The 19,854-nt window shown below is 48.8% G+C and overlaps 1 protein-coding gene across 1 annotated transcript in view; it reads left to right on the top strand.

The window, feature by feature from the left end:
* Positions 1 to 942: 942 nt before the first annotated feature.
* Positions 943 to 19,854, top strand: part of KAT2B (lysine acetyltransferase 2B) — a gene marked incomplete at both ends in the record, with an annotated part of 102,549 nt that continues 83,637 nt past the window's right edge. The window contains one exon of the mRNA XM_079705371.1: positions 943 to 1,239. Coding sequence (XP_079561497.1) covers positions 943 to 1,239 — 297 coding nt within the window. The remainder of the gene's footprint in view (positions 1,240 to 19,854) is intronic.

Here is a 19,854-nt window from a genome sequence, read left to right as displayed (position 1 = left end):
GAAAATATCGATTAACAGTCTTTTCCTTCCTCTGGCAGATGCAATCCAGAAATTGATTATAGGATGAAAGCGTTCTCAACTAAAAGAGAGAAGGTGGACGGAAAAGTATCTAAAAAGAGAAATGGAAAACATCACGCCTTTATTTTGGTGAATTGGCAACAAAGAAAAGGATTAGCATGGACGAGTACTTTACAAAAATATTTTTTTTTTTCCTCTGGCTCCCGCTAGGGTGGAGGAAGTTGCCTCTGTTCCGAGAGAGGGTGGAATGGAGCGGAGGAACAAATGATGGGAGTCTCCCCCGCGCTCCTCCCGCGCCCCCTCCCTCCGCCGGGTCAGCTTGGGGGGCGCGGGGTGGGCTGCCGAGACGCAGGCGGCCAGCAGGTGCCTGGGCTCCGGCCCCTGCCCCCCCCTCCCCCTCCCCCTTCCCCCGGGCTTGGCCTCGCCCCCTGGCGGGCGAGCGCAGGGTGCCAGGCGCGGGGTGGGGGGCGCACGCCCGGCAGGCAGCGGGAAAGAGCCGGGGGCTGGGGGCAGGGGGGCTGGCCCCCAACCATACCGAGAGGCCGGCACCCGCCGCCCGCACCCCAGGACCATGTCGGCTGCCCGGGCGCCGAGCGGGGCCCCGGGGAGGAGAGCCGGGGGAGGGCGTGTGCAGTGGCGGCGGCGGCCGCGGAGCCGCTAGTCCCCTCCCTCCTGGGGGAGCAGCTGCCGCCGCCGCCGCCGCCGCCACCGTCAGCGCGCGGGCCGCGGCCGGAGCGAGCCGGGCGGGTGGCGCGCGGGGGAGGGCGGGGGCGGGGAGGGGGGTGGGCGCAGGGGCGGGAGGGCGCGGGGGAGGGTCTCGCGCTCCTGGCGACCAGAGCCCGAGAGGGAGACCCTGGCGGCGGCAGCGGTGGCGGCGGCGGCGGCGCCTGACACTCGGCGTCTCCTGCCGTGCTCCGGAGCGGCATGTCCGAGGCTGGCGGGGCCGGGCCGGGCGGCGGCGGGGCGGGGGCCGGGCTCGGGGCGCTGCCCCCACCGCCCCCCGCGCCCCCGCCCGCGCCGCCGCAGGGCTCCCCTGGCGCCGCCGCCGCCGCCGCCGGGGGCTCGGGCGCCTGCGGACCGGCGACGGCGGTGGCGGCGGCGGGCACGGCCGAGGGGCCGGGAGGCGGCGGCTCGGCCCGAATCGCAGTGAAGAAGGCACAGCTGCGCTCCGCTCCGCGGGCCAAGAAACTGGAGAAACTCGGCGTGTACTCCGCCTGCAAGGTACGCGCTCGGCGCCCGGCCCGCGCGAGGGGCCGCGGCCGGGCCCGCGGGACCCCCTCCCCCTCCCGCCCCCTTCTCCCGCCCGGGGCCGCGGCACCGCGGAAGTGCTGCTGTCGCCCGCGCCCAATTAGCTGCTTCTCGGACCAGAGTGCTGTCGGGTGGGAAGGAGGGATCGCCGCGACCGAGAGCCTTTCCTTCCTCCGCCTTGGAAGGAGTTGCCTCCGCCTCCGAGCTCCTGGGCTGCCCTGGGGCTTTGTTGCTCTGTAGGAGCTCGCCGGAGGCGCCTCCCAGGGAGTGGAGCGGGGCCAAGGCAACATCTTTTAGGGAACCTGAGCGACCCCTCTCCGCCCTCCTCTCCCCGAGTCCCACTGGGCGGAGCTGGGTGGAAGGAGTGAGGCTGGAATAGGATTCCGGACTCCTGGCGCTTTGGGAGCTCGAAGGGGCGGAATGCGCGGGCTGGGCGGCGCAGCCCCAAGCTAGGGTCCTGGAGCTCCGGGCGCCCTCGGCCGGGGGCGGAGGCGCTGCGGCGCGCGGTGACAGCCCAGTCATTACTGTATTTTTACTTGTTTAGTTGAAACGCTGCCCCAGCCTCTCGGGGGTGTAAACAGGATTTGGCAAGGTGACGGCCCAGCGCGGCGGGCGCTACTGCTCAGTTTGAGGACGCGCGTTTCTGGCCATCCCCTCTCCACCCCAGTTCCGGGCACCCCGTCGCCCCTTAGCTGCGGATCCAGATGTGGGCGCCGTGCTCCCGGGGTGGGAGCACTGCCCGAGGCCGCGGGCAGGCTGGCCCTGCGCTGTCAGCAGCGGCTTTGTTTTGACAGGGTGACAGCTGAGGGGGGCGGGGACTTGGCCTTGTCAGCTCCTGCGGCCTGTGGCTGAAGCGGGGAAGAGACACACACACACTCACACACCTCCCCTGTGTTCCTCCCGCCTGCTGCAAACAGGGTCAAGTTCCCAGATTCCAGATTCCCACAACCCAGATGCAGTTGGCCACGTCTGAATTTGGGCGTAAAGGTTATTAATCCTGCTAGAACCTCGCAGCCCGGTGATGCTGTTTTTAGTATTTACAGGAGCTTCTCAACCTCAGTGGAATATCTTACTTCCTTTCTCCACGTCATTCACATCCTCTTGTGTATGTTGAACACCTACTGTAGACCCTGCACTGGTTCAATACATATTTGTTGAGTGAACGTAGGACCTAGCCCTTCTCAAACTTTCGCGTGCACAGGACTCTTCTGGGGAGCTGTTTAAATTCTGATTCTGCATCAGGAGGTCTGGGATAAGGGCTGAGAGACCGCATTTCTAACAGACTCTCAGGTGATGTGATGTTAGTCCACCGACCACACTCCAAGTAGCAAGACCCTAGTTCAGACCTGGACAATATAAGATTATCCCATTTGAATTCAGCCAAGAAAGTGAAACTGTGAGACAGTAATGCCACATGGTTGGCGTTTCTGAAGACAGAATGCAAAAATGATCCAGTGGGGAGTGTGCTTTTAAGAAAGGTGAAGGGGTAGGACTTGGTTATGAAGGGCATTTGACAAATGAGAACAAGACCGGGAGAGTAGTGGGCCGAAGGGAGAACTGTACAGAGATAAGAACGGGGTCAGTTACTCGGTTGACGTGGCATTTTGCAGCCAGGGTGGGCTCAGGTGGGGGCCGTGTCAGCTCTGTGTTTCTGTTCCGGCTTTTTATTGGGTTCCCTTCATGAGCATCTTCTTTCCCTGCTACCACCTTAACGTCTGAAAACTTTCCTACAGTTTTGGTCCTGTCTAAAACCATGAGCACGTGTGCCCTGCTTTGATATTTTTGATCCTTTCCAAGTTCCGTGAGTGAAATGTAGCGCCTTTTCTAAAATGTGTAACTTCAGTGTTTCATGTTCACATTCACAACCAAACCTATAGGAAGGGAAAACCTCTCTCATTTAAGGTCTCTCTTCCTGCCCGTGGGAGACTCTGAATGTGTCCACTTCTATTTGCTCATTCATTCAGTAAGTATTTAGAGGGGTTCCCAACTGGATGCCAGGCGTTGTGCTAGATGCTGGGACAGTGACCCCCAGAATCTGTCCTTCTGGAGCTACTGACCGTGTGTGTGCATGCACTTGCATGCATGTGTTGGGTGAACCAATTACAATGAAGTTTGAAGAACCTGCTTTCTTAGAGCGCTGTTGGAACTCAGAGCAGGGCATTCACGGGCAGGAGGCACGAAGCGTGGGTGGGGTAACAAGGGCTTCCTGGAAGAAGTGTCAGTGGCTGCTAAGGACTCTTAGCGGGGCAGGGTGCGGTCAGCTGAAGCTTCTTGTAGTGGAGAAACTGAAAGTAGTTATGAAAGCTTGGAGTTGGGCCAGCGGGAGCTAAAGTCCATTGGCGGCGGCCACTGGACTGGTGGAGGCGGGTGTGCGCGGCCAAGAGGGAATCCAGGAATCTTAACATTATCTCAGATTTGCTTTTTTTTTTTTTTTTTTTCTTCCAACTGTGCTTGATTGAGTGTGAGGAGGTGCAAGAGAGTAGAATCTGTATTTCTTTCTCAGCTTGTCTCTACCCTCTATGTAAGAATGCCCCAAAGGACAGATTCTCCTACCTTTTGTCACTGACTGGCCACTAGCAAGTTGGAGGGAATAGAGAGGTTAGGGAGTGGGGAGGGCTCTGGGAAGAGATGAAGTACTTTACTGGGGGGGCTACTGAAAGAAAACAGGTCCCAGACCTGATAAAAGATCTGTCGTTTAAACTTCACAAATGAAACAGGGAAAGAAGGGAGCTAGCTCACAGCCAGGGAGGTGCACCACAGCCCAGAGAGAAGGGGCGGGGGGGCGGGGGGAAGAAACAAACCAACTTGTTTTGCAGGATCCAGAGTAGAGAGCTCTTTGAACTGTGTCCTGGCACAGGTCGCTCGTGTGACACAGCCAGACTGATCATTAAAAATGTAAATCTGACCATGCTCTGCCCCTACTTAGTTAGGACCCTTAATTTCTCTTTACGAGGGGTCCACAAGACCCTGTGTGGCCTGACCACTGCTATCTCTGGCCCCCTTTCAGGGCCTAGCGTGCATGGTTCCTTTCTACCTCAGGGCCTTTGCACACACTGTTTACTAGGACCAAAAGCTCCTCTCGCCTCACTTTCTTTTTTCTTTTTTTTTTTTTCCTTTTTGGCCTCACTGCATGGCATGTGGGACCTTAGTTCCCCAACCAGGAATGGAACCTGCGCCCCCTGCAGTGGAAGCATGGAGTCTTAACCACTGGACCGCCAGGAAAGTCCCTTGCCTCACTTTCAAACGAACTCCCAGCTCTTCCTGCAAATCTCAGATTCCTTGCATGTCCTTTACAACCCTGGCCAGCCTTCCCATTCTAAATTTTCGGAACCCCCTCTGTACTTACTTTTCCTAACTGGGGCTTTCATCATGATTTTTAATTGTGTGATTATTTGATATGTGTTTGTCACTCTGAATAGATCCTAGGTGATGTGGTTATTGACTGGATGAATGAATGAGAGAAGAGAAAACGGAGGAAATGATTAACTGTTAGAAGAGCAGTAGTGAAATTTTAGCCTGACCACTTCTTTTTTTTTTTTTTTTTTTTTGCGGTATGTGGGCCTCTTACTGTTGTGGCCTCTCCCGTTGCGGAGCACAGGCTCCGGACGCGCAGGCTCAGCGGCCATGGCTCATGGGCCCAGCCACTCTGCGGCATGTGGGATCTTCCCGGACCGGGGCACGAACCCGCGTCCCCTGCATCAGCAGGCGGACTCTCAACCACTGCACCACCAGGGAAGCCCCTGACCACTTCTTGACAACTGGGCAGAGAGGATTTTTTCTCACGGATGTGCTTAGGACTGGATTTTTAGTGTTATAAAAGGAGCCCCTGGTAAATTATGAGTAGCCGAAATCCACATCTATTTGAATGAAAATGTAACTTAGGTAGTAAAAAACCAAAAACCAATGACTGACTCTTCCTAGTGAAATAGGCCATTTTTACATGAGGGGAGGCCAGAGGAAGTGGTGGCCAAGAGCCACCTGAGTTCACATTTCAGGTCCAGCTGTGTGACCTTGGACAAGGACTTTACCTCAGCCTCCATTTCCTTGTCTGTAAAGTAGGAATAATAACCCTCACCTCACAGCCTAACAGTGAGGATTTCAAATGGGCTCCTGTGTATGAGGCATCCTGCAGGTGTCTAGTCCACCCTACGTTTTCTCAGCAGCTCAGAGTAGGGGATACCCTGTAAACTTGGGAGTCAAGAAAGAACATGGGGCTTAGTCTCCTATCCCAGCTCTGCCACTTTATGGTCTTGGGCACAAGTCACTTAGTTTTCCTCTGAGCCTGGATTGCTTCATCTCTAAGATGGAGACCATGACTTCAACCTTGAAGTTCAAAGGTGGAAGTTTCTCCAGAGTTCCTGGAACCTAAACGTGTTGGGTTCATGCTGGCAAAATGAAATTGCCTAGTGCTAAAACAGAAATAGAGTTACAGATGTAGAAAACAAACTTATAGTTACCAGGGGGGAAAGTGGGGGAGGGATAAATTGGGAGATTGGGATTGACATGTACACACACTACTATATATAAAACAGGTAACTAATAAGGACCTACTGTATAGCACAGGGAACTCTACTCAATACTCTATAATGACCTATATGGGAAAAGAATCTAAAGAAGAGTGGATATGTGTCTATGTATAACTGATTCACTTTGCTTACAGCAGGAAACTAGCACAACATTGTAAACTCACTACACTCCAATAAGAATTAAAAGAAAAGAAAAGAAAAGAAATTGCCTGCTGCTGTACTCAGTGTCCCAGTCAGGGGCTGCAAAGCAGTTACGGAGAACTTTGCTTTGATTCTGGGCTGAGTGCCTTACTTAGAGACTGACATAGGCACAGGACTCGAAAATTAGTCTTCACTTAAAAAATAATGGTTTATAATCTAGAAGTGACACTGGCTGTAGAATATGCAGCGAGCACAGGCAGAGGCACCACCATAAGAGGAAAAGCTTCCTACGTTGGCCAGGGAGCTGCGAATGGGGCACTAGACCCAGCCTTCACATTAGGGGGAGTCCTGAACGCCTGTGTTTGTATTTGTCAGTCACTCCTCCCGAGAGCAAGTTTCTTTTCCAATGTTCAGTGTCTAGAGCAGTGGCTCTTACCCAGGAGCTGTTTTTCCCCCCAGGGGATACTTGGCAAGGTCTGGACACATTTTGGGGTGAGGGAGCGCTGCTGGCGGCTAGTGAACAGAGGCCAGGGTTGCTGCTAAACATCCCCGGATGCACAGGACCGCCCAGGACAGCCCCGCCGACACAAAGAATGATCTGGCCCCCATGACAGTAGTGCTGAAGTTGAGAAACTCTGCCTTGGAAGAAAATTGTATTGCCCCCAAATACCATAAATACATTTGCAGTGGAGGAGAAACGAATGCTTTTCATGTTAATTTGAATAACACTCAGAACCTGAAAAATCCTCGCTTTGTGAATCCTGGGCATATTTTTAAACAGCTTTATTGTGGTATAATTTATAGATCGTAAAACTCAGCAACTGTAAGTGTGCAGTCAGATGCTCTTGAGTAAATGTGTACAATTGTGCGTGCATTACCACAGTCCAGTTTTATAACTCTACCATTCCCCCCACCCCTTTACCTCCGCAAAGGTCTGGTGGTTCCCCCCCACCAGTTCCCCCCACCGTGGGCAAATTTTTAAGGTGATATTTTATATCAGTTGATTGTTGGTTTGCAAACAGAAACCCAATTGAGAGTATCTTTCTGGAGACTCTTAGATCATCAGTATTGTTACGGCAAAGCACAACACAGGAGGGGGGGTAGATTAAATGTTTTTAAAAACTCAGTCTCTAGCCACATAAATCTAATGCAGATGATGGTTTCACGTGTGGTAACTTCTCTAAAAGGTAGTATCACGGAGCCAGGCACACAAGCAAAATGTTTCATTTGGCAGGCACCATGCAGAAAGTGAGAAAGATGACCAAATTGAATTATGTTTCCTCCTAAACTTTCAGGGAAGATGGAAATGCAAGCCTGCAAAGCCTTTGGATTGCAGTTTGCGGTTTTCTGTAACTGAAAAAAAGTAGTTTATAGGGCAAAACAGTACAAAATCTGCTGAGGACTGTTTTGTTTTAGGAAGCTCGTGCTTGCGTATAGCATTTTGTGACGCAGTGCTCGTGGGGTTTTGTTTGTTTGTTTTTACCATTCAGTAGATCTAAGCCTAGTTACCTGTCCCCATAGGCAGGATTTAGTTCTGTGTCCATTTAATTCTGTAAATCCACAGGTCTGACCCGTCATAGGGAACGTTGAGGGTAAAAGGGTAAAATATACAGTTTCACGCCAGGTACCTTGGAACAATCAGAACATCTGCTTCTCAGCTGAAAGACCTGGATACTCAGCACAGTGCCAATAAAACTTGGATTTCCAAGGCTCAGTGGCTTCCGATGGAGTTCGTTTGTTTCTCCATGAGAGGAAGATAGCTATTTAGGAACGGTTGTCGACGGCTTCTGGCTCTGGATGGTTTCCTACTCCTAATCTGATTCGATTCGAGTGTTCAAATCTGCCACAGCACCTGTGGTAGAACTGCAGGCGTGCTGACCACCTGGCGACCTGGAGAGAACCTGGAGGGAGGATCACTCCTCCCACCCCACCGGGGGCGGGTGCCCCCGGGCAGTTTCTTAACTGCCTATCTTTCAGTTTCCTCATTGGTGAAGTGGGAGGCGAGGTGCCACCTCATCAATTTACCGTGAAGATGAAATCATCTAGCATATGTGACGGTTCTTAGAACACAGGCATTCCACAGATGTCTCTTTAATTTTTAAAAACTTTCCATTGGTATCAGCAGTTTTGTCGTTAGTGTTTTGCCACTTCACCTGGGGTAAGAGAAAGGCAGGGAAGGTCATTTCACTAGCAGGGAACCGGGACCCAAAGAGGTTCAGCAGCTTCATCCAGCTGTAAGGGTGGCTCAGGGGGAAGCTGCCCACAGAGGCTCTCTTTCCCACGTGCCCTCTGCATCCTCTTCCCAGGCGTTCTCATGGGGTGGAGAGGATGCTGTCCTTCCACATGGTTTACAGAGGGGACTTCACTTGTGGCAGGCATTCTCCTGCCCTCATTTGATGTTGATTGTACTCCTATTGAGAGGTATGTTCAAAGGCTTTTCTAGTTCATTGAAACTGCAGGCCATAAGGCAAACAAAATGTGTTCTTTATGACCGGCCCAGGGCAGACAGATGCATGCCCTTGATGGTTTTAAAGCTGACAATCAAGAATGGTCACTGGGCTGGCCCAAGAGAGTTCCCTGCTGAAAGAAGATGAAACAGATATCTACTCGGGCTGTTGAAGGTGCCAGATGTGCCAGAGAGGTCAGGAATTGCCCGTCCTGGGTATTTAGAAGTCCCCAAATAGCTCTGTATAAGACTGCACACACAGTAGTATTTCAGCACAATCCAGAGGAGTCATTTTTTTTTTTTTTTTTGCGGTATGCGGGCCTCTCACTGTTGTGGCCTCTCCCATTGCGGAGCACAGGCTCCGGATGCACAGGCTCAGTGGCCATGGCTCACGGGCTTAGTTGCTCCGCGGCATGTGGGATCTTCCCAGACCGGGGCACGTACCCGTGTCCCCTGCATCGGCAGGCGGACTCTCAACCACTGCACCACCAGGGAAGCCCAGGAGTCATTTTTAAAAAAAACTTTTATTATGCAGACAGTAAAGTGCTCAAATCATCACTATGTATGAGGATTTGGGGGATGAATTTTTACATATGCATGCGTCTGTGCAACTGCCATCCAGATAAAGTACCTGTAGAGTGTTTCCAGCACCTCAGGGGCTCCCTTGTGCCCCCTCCCCACCTCTGGTAACCCTTATTCTGATGTTTATTGCCAGAGATCAGCTTTGCCTCTCAGAGACTTCACATCAGTGGCATCGCACGGTTTGGGCTCCTTTGCCTCTGACTTCTGTCACTCCACGTGGCGTCTGTGCGCTGTGTGTGCGTTGTTTCCTATAGCCCTAGTTTGTCAAGACACATGTGTTTAAGCTAAAAGACAAGTTAAAAATTGCTAACCATTTCCAGAATGGAAGTCATTGGATGTGGACAGCTTCCTAAGATGAATTTTAATTAGGCTTTCGAAAGAAAAGATGGGAATTTGATCTCCGGGTGTGCTGGGAAGAACCCACGAGGGCAGGAAGGTGGACGGGAAATCCAGGAGGCGTACTGGCCGAGCAGACATAGAGAAGGATTGGAAAGGAGAGGCAGAATGTTGGGGGCTGTGATGTCACAGCTGCGGAATGCCCAGCCTGCATCCTTCCTTCTCCTGTGGAGTCTGCGTTGGTGAGCCCTTACTGGTAAATATCATATCATGCTAAGTCCTGCTGTTACCCTTCCTTGGTTCTGGAAGTTGACTGGAGTTATACACTGTGTCCTGTAAACCACGCAGAGTCATACGTGTTGGGTGTAGTGGCGGGGCTCCTAGAAGGCTGGCTGGAGACAGGTCCAGAAAGCTCCAGTGGGTGCTGACACCTCTGTTATTGGCCCAGGGGATGGAGATGCAGGACAGAGAATGTTTCTTCCGGTTTATCCCCACACCATCTCCAGAACTGTGTGCTGAGGCCACTAAGGGCCACCTTCTCCCTAGGAGTGGCAGTGAGGGACACAGATTACTATACAGCCTACAGTTTTTCCATAACAGCTCATCCTTGAAAACTTGTATTAAATATTTAAGATGAGCTTACTATATAATGGGATCATATGGGCCATAAAGTAATCTTTTCTGTAATTGATATAATTAACACAATGGGAGTTTCATCTTTTTTACTTGTGTGTGCACGTACACGGAGGTGTTACACCTATACCGTGTAGTTATTCGTGTAACATTTATTTCTGTGGGCTGCTCTGGAAGATTGCTACTCAGGTAGCTCCTGCCCAAACCCCTTAGGACAACTCATCACCTAGTTATCATCGAAATAGAATCAAATCCTTTATAATGATGAATTGCTTTCATCTCGGGCTTCTAATTGGCATGCTGGTACCCCCTGCATCGCACACTTTTTTTCTCTGGCTTGTTGTTAAAACTCATTCTGGTCTGTTCTCAAATGCCAGCTTCTCAGAGATGCCTCCTGACCACTCTCCCCCACCCCCGCAGCCAAAGTAGCAGTACCCCATCACTCCATAATTTTACCTTGGTTTGCTTTCCTTTATTGCATTTGTCAATACTTGGAAATCACATATAGTTTCTTGTCTGTTTCCCTTACGACAGTGGAAGTTCCCTGAAGCAAGGACTTTGGTTCATTCCATATCCCAGGTCCATGGACCATGTACATAGTGGGTGTTCAATCCATATTTGTTGACTAAGTGGGTCATATTCACAGGCTTTGTGAGGTTGGAGGAGAGGAAGTTTTGTTTTAAAGACAAGGAAACTGGGGCCCAGGGAGGTTTCGTAACTTGCCCACAGCCATGTGGTCAGCAGCCGGGCAGCCCTGAGCTGGGGCTGGAACAGCAGCTCCGGGTACTCAGCTCATGGGGACCTGATGACACGCGGCCTGGACTTCTGCTCAAGACAGAGCAAGAAGGAATCAAACCCCCTTTTAATCCTCCTCTGAGTGAATGATGTGAATTTCTCCGACCGGCATTTCCTCATCTGCAAATTAAAATGCAATTTGCACAAGGGGATTGTGAATATTGTAAGACCAGTGGGTTAAAACCTAGGGGAGTGGGGGGAAAGGCCCTACCGTATAGTCTAAAAGTCTAAATTATGCTAGTGAACAAAAAAGATCGCCTATAAAGGTATGTTTTCTAACTACTATTTATATTTTTTGTTCCTTTGCTGTCCACTTAAACTAAAGGCTACAGCAGGCTTTCTTTAATTTGTTCTTCTGTCTGTACCTAGAGGCACAGACACAGGGCTTATTATTATTATTATTATTTTAATTAATTAATTTTTGCCTGCATTGGGTCTTCGTTGCTGCGCGCGGGTTTTCTCTAGTTGCAGCGAGCGGGGACTACTCTTTGTTGCAGTGCACGGGCTTCTCATTGCGGTGGCTTCTCTTGTTCTGGAGCACGGGCTCTAGGCACGTGGGCTTTAGTAGTTGTGGCACGCTGGCTCGGTAGTTGTGGCTCGCAGGCTCTAGAGCACAGGCTCAGTAGTTGTGGCGCATGGGCTTAGTTGCTCCATGGCATGTAGGATCTTCCCGGACCAGGGCTCGAACCCGTGTCCCCTGCATTGGCAGGCGGATTCTTAACCACTGTGCCACCAGGAAAGCCCTGGGCTTATTTTTTTTAATCAGGAGACAAATGTATTGATTTTGGAAAAAAAATGGGAACGATGTCGCTAGTGATCCCCTTGGCCTGACACACCACCTAACCTTAGGAGGAGGCTTTCTGTAATCTCTTCAGTGACCTCAGGTGTGTGGAGATATTTCCATGAACTCTACACCATCCTAACCAGCCCCCGCGTGCCCTGGGCCTGCGCAGCCGTCTACGAGGCTTCTGTGGTACACAGGAGATTCCAGAAGTACAGGGATGATACCTGAGTAATACCCTAGTGATTGATGGCCGCCGCAGCTCTATCTATTGTTTGCATTTGCTCTAACAAGCTGGTGTTGAAACTGGCTGGCAGAATGCCAGGGAAGCCAAGGTCAGCGTACTTTGAAACAGCGAAGTGAGTCATGGGAGCCAGGACTTGCACATTGCACATACCCACAGGAGTACCTGACTCACCCACCTCCAGGGGAACATGTATTGGCCAGCTGCCTGTGCCCAGCTCTCTCCTAGGTGTGTGGTGAGTGACAAAAGGACGTGCAAGCCACAAGGAGTCCTCATCTTGCTGGGGAGACAGACGTGAACGGAAAGAAAAATGGAAGCGAGTAATCAGGCATGAAGTCCGTGCAAAGAGAAAGCATTATGAGCTGGGGTGGGTGGGACCGGAGGTGAGGGGCCCAGCCCAGGTGGAGTGAACGGTAGAAAGTAGAAAGCAGAGCGGAAGGGAGCAAGGCATCAGAGCGGTTTAGAACGCGGACCTGGGCAACAGGTTGGCCCAGTTGGAATCCTGATGTGCTGCTATCTTGCTCTGAGACTGTGGGGAGATTCCGTACCCTTCACAAGCCTCAATTTCAGAGCTGTGAAGTGGAGAGAGCGTTACTGTCAACTTTTCCCATTCATCCAACAACTTGTTCTTGAATGTGTCAGGCGTTGGTTTAGATGCTGGGGATACAGTGACAGATGGGTCCTCGCTCTTAGAGAGCTTGCTTTCTGGTAGCAGAAGCAGACAGTAAACAAGAAAATAACAGAAAGTGGTAAGTGCCACACACACAGAGAATGAAAACAGAGACATAGATGAGAACCCTTGGGGAGCTCCTTCAGATGTGTGCCTGGAAAGCTCTCTCTGAAGAGGGGACATGTCCTGGGCCAGAATGATGACAGGAAGCCAGCTCTGAGTGGGGTGCGAGGGGAGAGGGAGCTGCAAAGACCCTGGGCCCTGAGAGGCCTTGGCAGGATCAAGGGCAGCCAGGAGACCAGCGTGGCTGGATGGGGTGTGTGTGCATGGGATGAGCATAGATGAGGTGAAGAAGAAGTAGATGGGGCCAGATTGCCAGAGTATAATTTTCACACAGTGAAATGAACTGATCTCCACCTCTGAGCAGTTTCAACAAATGCATATCAAGACCCAAAGTGTTCCGTCACCCTAGAAAGTTCCCTACTGCTCCTTGACCTTCATAGCCCTCTACTCCCAGAAGCAGCCACTGATCTACTTTGTGTCACCACAGGTTAGTTTTGATATTCTAGCATTTCTTATAAATGCTACCACATAGTATACACTATTCTTTTTTCACTCCGCTTAGGGTTTTGGGGATTCATCCATGTTGTTGCATGCATCAGTAGTTAATTTCTTTTTATTGCTGAGAAATACTCCACTGTACGGATGTACGACAGTTTATCTGTCTACCTGTTGATGGACATCTGGGCTGTTTCCAGTAGATTCAGAGAAAACCTGCATTTTCAAGCATCTCCTTTGGCTGCTCTGAGGAGAATAAAGTGTTTAAGAGAAAGAGTGGAAAAAGAGGGCCAGTTGAAGTTATTGCAGTCTAGGTATAAGTGGATGGTGGCTTGGATGAGGATGGTAGCAGTGGAGGGGTGAGAAGGAGACAGTTTGGGGCTATGTGATGAGTTTAGAAGCAACAGGATTTGATTTATTGGCAGGGTGGGTGGGAGGCATGCGAAGAAAAGACAGAAGTGAATGTAATGTCTGGGTTGCTGACCTGAGCAGCTGAAAGGATGGTAGTTCCATTTACCAAGATTTGTGACCACCTAGAGGGGTGGGATAGGGAGGGTGGGAGGGAAATGCAAGAGGGAGGGGATATGGGGACATATGTATACGCATAGCTGATGCACTTTGCTATACAGCAGAAGCTAACACAACATTATAAAGCAATACTCCAATAAAGATGTTTAAAAAAAAAATGGGTGAGACCATGGGAGAAGCATATTGGGGTGGGTGAGAGTCAAGAATTCTTTCACGGACGTGTTAACATGTATCTCTTTGCCAAGTGTTGTTTTGATGATAAAGTGACGTAATCCATTTAGTCGTTGTGTGTAATATCTGGAACATTCTTTTTTTAAATAAATTTATTTATTTTTGGCTGCATTGGGTCTTCGTTGCTGTGCCTGGGCTTTCTCTAGTTGCAGCGAGCGGGGGCTACTCTTTGTTGTGGTGTGTGGGCTTCTCACTGTGGTGGCTTCTCTTGTTGCGAAGCACGGGCTCTAGGCGCATGGGCTTCAGTAGTTGTAGCACGTGGCCTCAGTAGTTGTGGCTCGCAGGCTCTAGAGCGCAGGCTCAGTAGTTGTGGCGCACGGGCTAAGTTGCTCTGTGGCATGTGGGATCTTCCCAGATCAGGGCTTGAACCCATGTCCCCTGCATTGGCAGGCGGATTCTTAACCACTGCGCCACCAGAGAAGCCTAATACCTGGAACATTCTAAATGCTCAGCAAATAGTATCTACTATTATAGTTAAAAGCAATGCTAAATAAACCTAAGTGTCCATCAACAGAGGAATGGATAAAGAAGACATGGTACATTATACAATGGAATATTACTCAGCCATTAAAAAGAATGAAATAATGCCATTTGCAGTAACATGGATGGACCTAGAGATTGTCATACTAAGTAAAGTAAGTCAGACAAAGACAAATATTATATGATATCACTTATACGTGGAATCTGAAAAATAGCACACGTGAACTTATTTACAAAACAAACTCACAGACATAGAAAACAAACTTATGGTTACCAAGGCAGGGGGAGGGATAAACTGTATGGTTTTAACATATACACACTACTATATATAAAATAGATGAACAACAAGGACCTATTTTATAGCACAGGGAACTATATTCAATATCTTGTGATGACCTATAGTGGAAAAGAATAGAAAAAAAGACTATAGATATATACATAAATATGTATAACTGAATTACTTTTTTGTACACCTGAAACTAACACAGTATTGTAAGTCAACCGTACTTAAAAAAACAAAACAAAACAAAACAAAAAAGCAGTGCAAAGTAATAATGATTGATCTTAGTAAAGCAACTAGCCCAACTGGAGAAAAAGGAGAAGTGAGTAAATGGAAATCATGGGAAATAGGATCCACTGGGTAAAGAAGAAAACAGTTGATAGAAGGTCTTGAATTTCAAGTAGAAAAAGTCAAACTGAATCCACTTACTAATAGCGAGTCTTTGCACTTTAAGACAGAGGAGACATGAGATGTTTTAGAGCAAGGAGGTCTAGGTTTTGGTCTTTGCTCCTCTGCCAGCTGGGTGAATGCAAAGCCACACCCTTCTCTAAGGACTGAATCACTGGCCCTTCCTACGGGGCTATTGGGTGGGGAAAATAGGATGATGTAGGCGAAAATTGCCTTGGGAGGTATCAGAAGTGTTTGACGTTATTCAGTGTCATTTTAGAGTAGAGCCATGTGTGCAGTAGGTGTTATATGGAGGGTGGGAGTGGAAACAGATTGAAGGTGGGGAGGAGGCTGTTGCTTCTAACTGGCTAGTAAGGGCCTGACCTAGGGCCTTGGCAGTGGGAAAGGAGAAGGTATAAATCTGGCAAAGACTTTGAAAGGAGAATCAGGTGGCCTTGGGTGAGGGCCTTGAATGCAGATGTATCTCATTCAGGAGCTGGGAGAAAAGCCTAATGCCTGTGTAGGGAAGAGCATAGTTGAAAAGGGGGTGTTGGAGTTGAGGGCAAGCCTTCAAGTAAAACCTGGGCCGAGATGCCAGGTGTGGGCAGTTGGGAATGTGGGCTGGACGCTCTGCTCTGCAGGTTGTGCTGGTTAAGGGGACTTGCGAGGCATCAGCCCAGATACTGGCTGATACTCTAAGAGCGTGAGCCGGTCCAGGATGCAGCGTATATGGCACTGTTTATTTTGCTCGTCATGATTGATTTGGTGCCAAGACAGCAGGCTGAGGAGTGAGACATTCTGTCAGTCAGCTGGTTGCCTGGGCTGCTCAGTGCCAGCCAAGCAATTTGAGGAATCTTCCCACTGCGTTGGAGGCTGAGCTGACTGCTTTGGCAGGTTCACCGGTGAAGTCTGAGATGGACGGTGTGTGTATGAAAAGACTCCAGGAATTGTCTGGGCTTCAGGGTTCCGGGGCACCAGTTTCTTGGCCCTGGTGTTACTCAGGACCTCTTGAGGCCCTTCCAAGTGTGATGCATGTTTCGGTTTGGTCCTGGAGAGGTGACTCAGACATAAGGAAGGGGCTGGCCCACCCCTAGGCCGTTTGGTAACACTAGAGTCATTCTAGCACCTTCTGAGACCATGCCTGAGGGTCCTGGGCCTTGGGTTCAGTCAAATCTGATGATTTAGCATAAAGAGTGCAGTTTCTTATTGAAGTCCAGCACGGACACAGGGATTTCTTCCAGTTCCAGAGGTCTCCTCCTGAAGGTTTTCTGTGGATTGGATGTTGGTGCCTCGTGGAGGGCCTGCAAGGGTGTTGTTTGAATAGGGTGTCCGTACCTGCTTGTCTTGTCCTGGGTCATTTCCTCAGGCTTGACCACTCTCTTCTCCTCTGTACCCTTGACCCCTCTCTTCAATATTTGGTTTTTTTGGTTCCTTGTGGCTTTCCAGACCAAAATGGCACCCTTAATTAAGGTCTTCAGAGACGCTTCTGCTCTGAATTACCTCACCGGTTATCTAGACCCCCCTTCCGATTCTGTTTTCACTCTCAATTCCAGGTAAATTTGATCTCCTGAGGGAAGACTCCCTCCCCCACTCCCACTTTATTCTTTTCACTTGTACTAAAAGTCACCAAACTTTAAAAATCCCAGTTTCGAGTCATAACTTTATGGTGTCTGCTGGCTGTCCGTGGGCAACTGTGTCAACTGGAAGTATTATCACACAGTGAAGAGAGAAAAAGTGTTCATGTCCCAGAAAGGATTACTTAGCCCGTGAAATTTAAACTGTATATGGAAAGCCACGTTAATCCAGGGAGAAGAGAGGGGTATTAACACCCACATCCCCGAGACCATCTTTTTCCTTTGCACCTTTGCTACTCTAAGTGTGGTCCTCACCTGGGAACTTTTTCCAAATGCAGCATCTTGGGCCCCGCCCTGGCCCTACTGATTCTGAATGTGTTTTAACACGATTGCCTGGGTAACTCAGGAGCAGAGTAAAGTTTGAGAGGCACTGCTGCAAATCCCACGAGCATTAGTCAGACTACTTCCACAGCAGTTCACTTCTAAAGAGAACATTTATTAGGATCACAGCTCATACAGCAGACTCTGGGTGTTGTTGCTGTTTTAAAATAGGATTAAAAGAATTTTCTTCCCGAAGGAATACATGCACATAGTTAAGAGCAAAATTCAGACCGCTCGCAATGGTGGCCAATGAAAAATTAGACACTCTCACCCCAGTCTTCCCCAACCCCAGGCTCACTCCTCATTCCCTTGGACTTATTTCCAGAAATTGTTGCTCTCCCCTCCGCCACCCTGCTGAGGCTGCATCTTACATTTTCTACTGGAATTCGAGGAGGGGAACTAGAGTCACTGTACAGAAATCCATTTTCGATTCCGATGAGGCTCGAATGAATTTGTGAACAGGCCAGAAAGCTGCATGGCAGCAGGTCAAAGGTGTTGGATGAGGGAGTCCGAAAGGAACGCCAGCAACATGGCTTTATTATTAGCAAGTTTTAATTGTTTCACACTCTCCACTAATTTTAAAAACAGGGCAGCCTACTTAATGACTTATTTCTGTCATTTGCTATTTCTCTTTTGCTGGGACAGATTCTGCCAGCAGAGGTGTGGCCACCTAGATGCTCTGACTTCTTTTGGTTTTTTCTATCTGAAAGGACAGAGATGGAGACCCCCATGTGCTGGTGTTTTATGATGATGATGATTTTTAATGTAGTGTATTAAGCTTCTTTAATTTGTATTTGAGAAAATAAGCCTCAATTTTGGGACGTGCTTTGGGGAAACTTCGTAGAAGACTCATATTTGAAGTGATAATTTAATAGCAAGTTCTTGCCCTTTTAAAAGACAGTTTTATTGAGGTATCATTTGCATTCCATAAATTCCTCTGGTTTTAAGCATGCAATTCAGTGATTTTTAAGAAATTGAGTTGTACAGTCATCACCAAAATCCAGGTTTCCATTACCCCAAAAAAGATCCTTGTGTCCATTTGCAGTCAACCCTGTTTGCACCCCCCAGCCCCAGACTACTAATTGACTTTCTATCTCTATACATTTGCCTTTTCTGGACATTTATATAAATGGAATTGTACAATACATGGTCTTTTGTGACTGGCTTCTTACACTTAGCATAATGTTTTTGAAGTCCATCCGTGCAGTAACTTGTATCAACACTTCATTCTTCTTTACTGCGAAGTAACATTCCAATGTATGGATATGCCACATTTTGTTTATGAACCAGTTCACCAGTTGATGGACTTTTGGTTTCTTTCCACTTTTTGGCTAGTATGAATCACGTTACTGTGGACATCTGCATGCAGGTCTTCGTGTGGATATTTTCACTTCTGTTGGGTAGATACCCATGGGTGGGTTTGCTGGGTCATGTGATAAATTTATGCTTAACTTTAAAAGGATTATTTTTTAAAGTTGTGGCAGAATAGACATCACATAAAATTGATCAACTTAACCATTTTTAAGTGTACAGTTCAGCGGCACAGAGAAATTCACTGTGTTGTGCAGCCATCACCACCGTCTTTGCTTAGAATTCATTTCATCCTGCAAAACTGAAACTTTGTACCCACTGGACAGTAACTCCCCATGGCTCTGTCCACTCAGCTCCTGCCAGCCTCCATTATTCTGTCTGTCTCTGTGATTTGACTACTTTTCAGTCTGTTGATTATGTTCTTTTGATGCCCAGAAGTTTAAAATTTTGATTAAGTCCTTTTTTTTTTTTTTTTTTTTTTTTGTTGCATTGTGCAGTTTGCGGGATCTTATTTCCCCAACCAGGGATCGAACCCGGGCCGCCTGCGGTGGAAGTGCCAAGTTCTAACCACTGGACCCCCAGAGACTTCCCAATTAAATCCTATTTTTTGTTGTTGTTGCCTTTGCTTTTGGTGTCATATCCAAGAAGTCATTGCCAAATTGAATGTCATGCAGCTTTCCCCCCCTGTATTTTCTCCTAAGAGTTTTATAGTTTTAGGTTTTATGTTTAGGTCTTTGACCCATTTGAAGTTAGTTTTTGTATATGGTGTAAGGTAAGGGTCCAACAATTTCATTCTTTTGCATGTGAATGTACAGTTTTTCCAGCATCGTTTGTCGAAAAGACTGTCCTTTTCCCATTGAATGGTCTTGGCACCCTTGTCGAGAATCATTTGACCATATATGTGAGGGTTTATTTTGGGGTTTTCTATTGGTTTAACTTTTTAAGAAACCGGCAAACCGTTTCCAAAGCAACTGCACCATGTTACAATCCCCTCCAACAATGTGTGAGGATTCCCATTTCCTCATATCCTTGACAAAATTTATTACCTGCTCTTTTTTTTTTAAAATTTTATTGCGCTGGGTCTTAGTTGCAGCAGGCAGGCTCCTTAGTTGTGGCTCGAGGACTCCTTAGTTGCAGCACGTGGGCTCCTTAGTTGCGGCATGCATGTGGGATCTAGTTCCCTGACCAGGGATCGAACCCAGGTCCCCTGCATTGGGAGCACAGTCTTAACCCCTGCACCACCGGGGAAGTTCCCTTACCTGCTCTTTTGACTATAGCCATCCTCGTAGGTGTGAAGTTGTATCTCATTGTGGTTTTGGTTCTTGACCTTTGAACATTCTGCCTTTGTCCAGCCTGGAACAGAGAGGTAGTAAGACAGACTGAGGACACCCTCCCTCCCTCCCCGCTACACACACACAACTACAGGACCAGTTATCTGACTGAACACACTTAGTCCTTCTGCAGGGTAGACTGAATAAGCTCGGGCAAGTGTCTTAACATCTTAGAGCCTCAGCTTTCTCTTCTGAATAACGGGAATAATAAATCCCTTTCTCGAGACTTCCCTGGCGGTCCAGTGGTTAAGACTCCGAGCTTCCACTGCAGGGGGCATGGGTTCGATCCCTGGCTGGGGAACTAAGATCCCACATGGCATGTGGCATGGCCACAAAAAAAAAAAAATTGCTTTCTCACACAAGGTGAGATAAA

Source organism: Hyperoodon ampullatus (assembly GCF_949752795.1).
Source record: "Hyperoodon ampullatus genome assembly, chromosome: 5".
In the NCBI taxonomy this organism is placed as follows: Eukaryota; Metazoa; Chordata; class Mammalia; order Artiodactyla; family Ziphiidae; genus Hyperoodon; species Hyperoodon ampullatus.
Note: the sequence above shows the minus strand (reverse complement) of the source record. Positions and strands in the feature narration are given on the sequence as shown.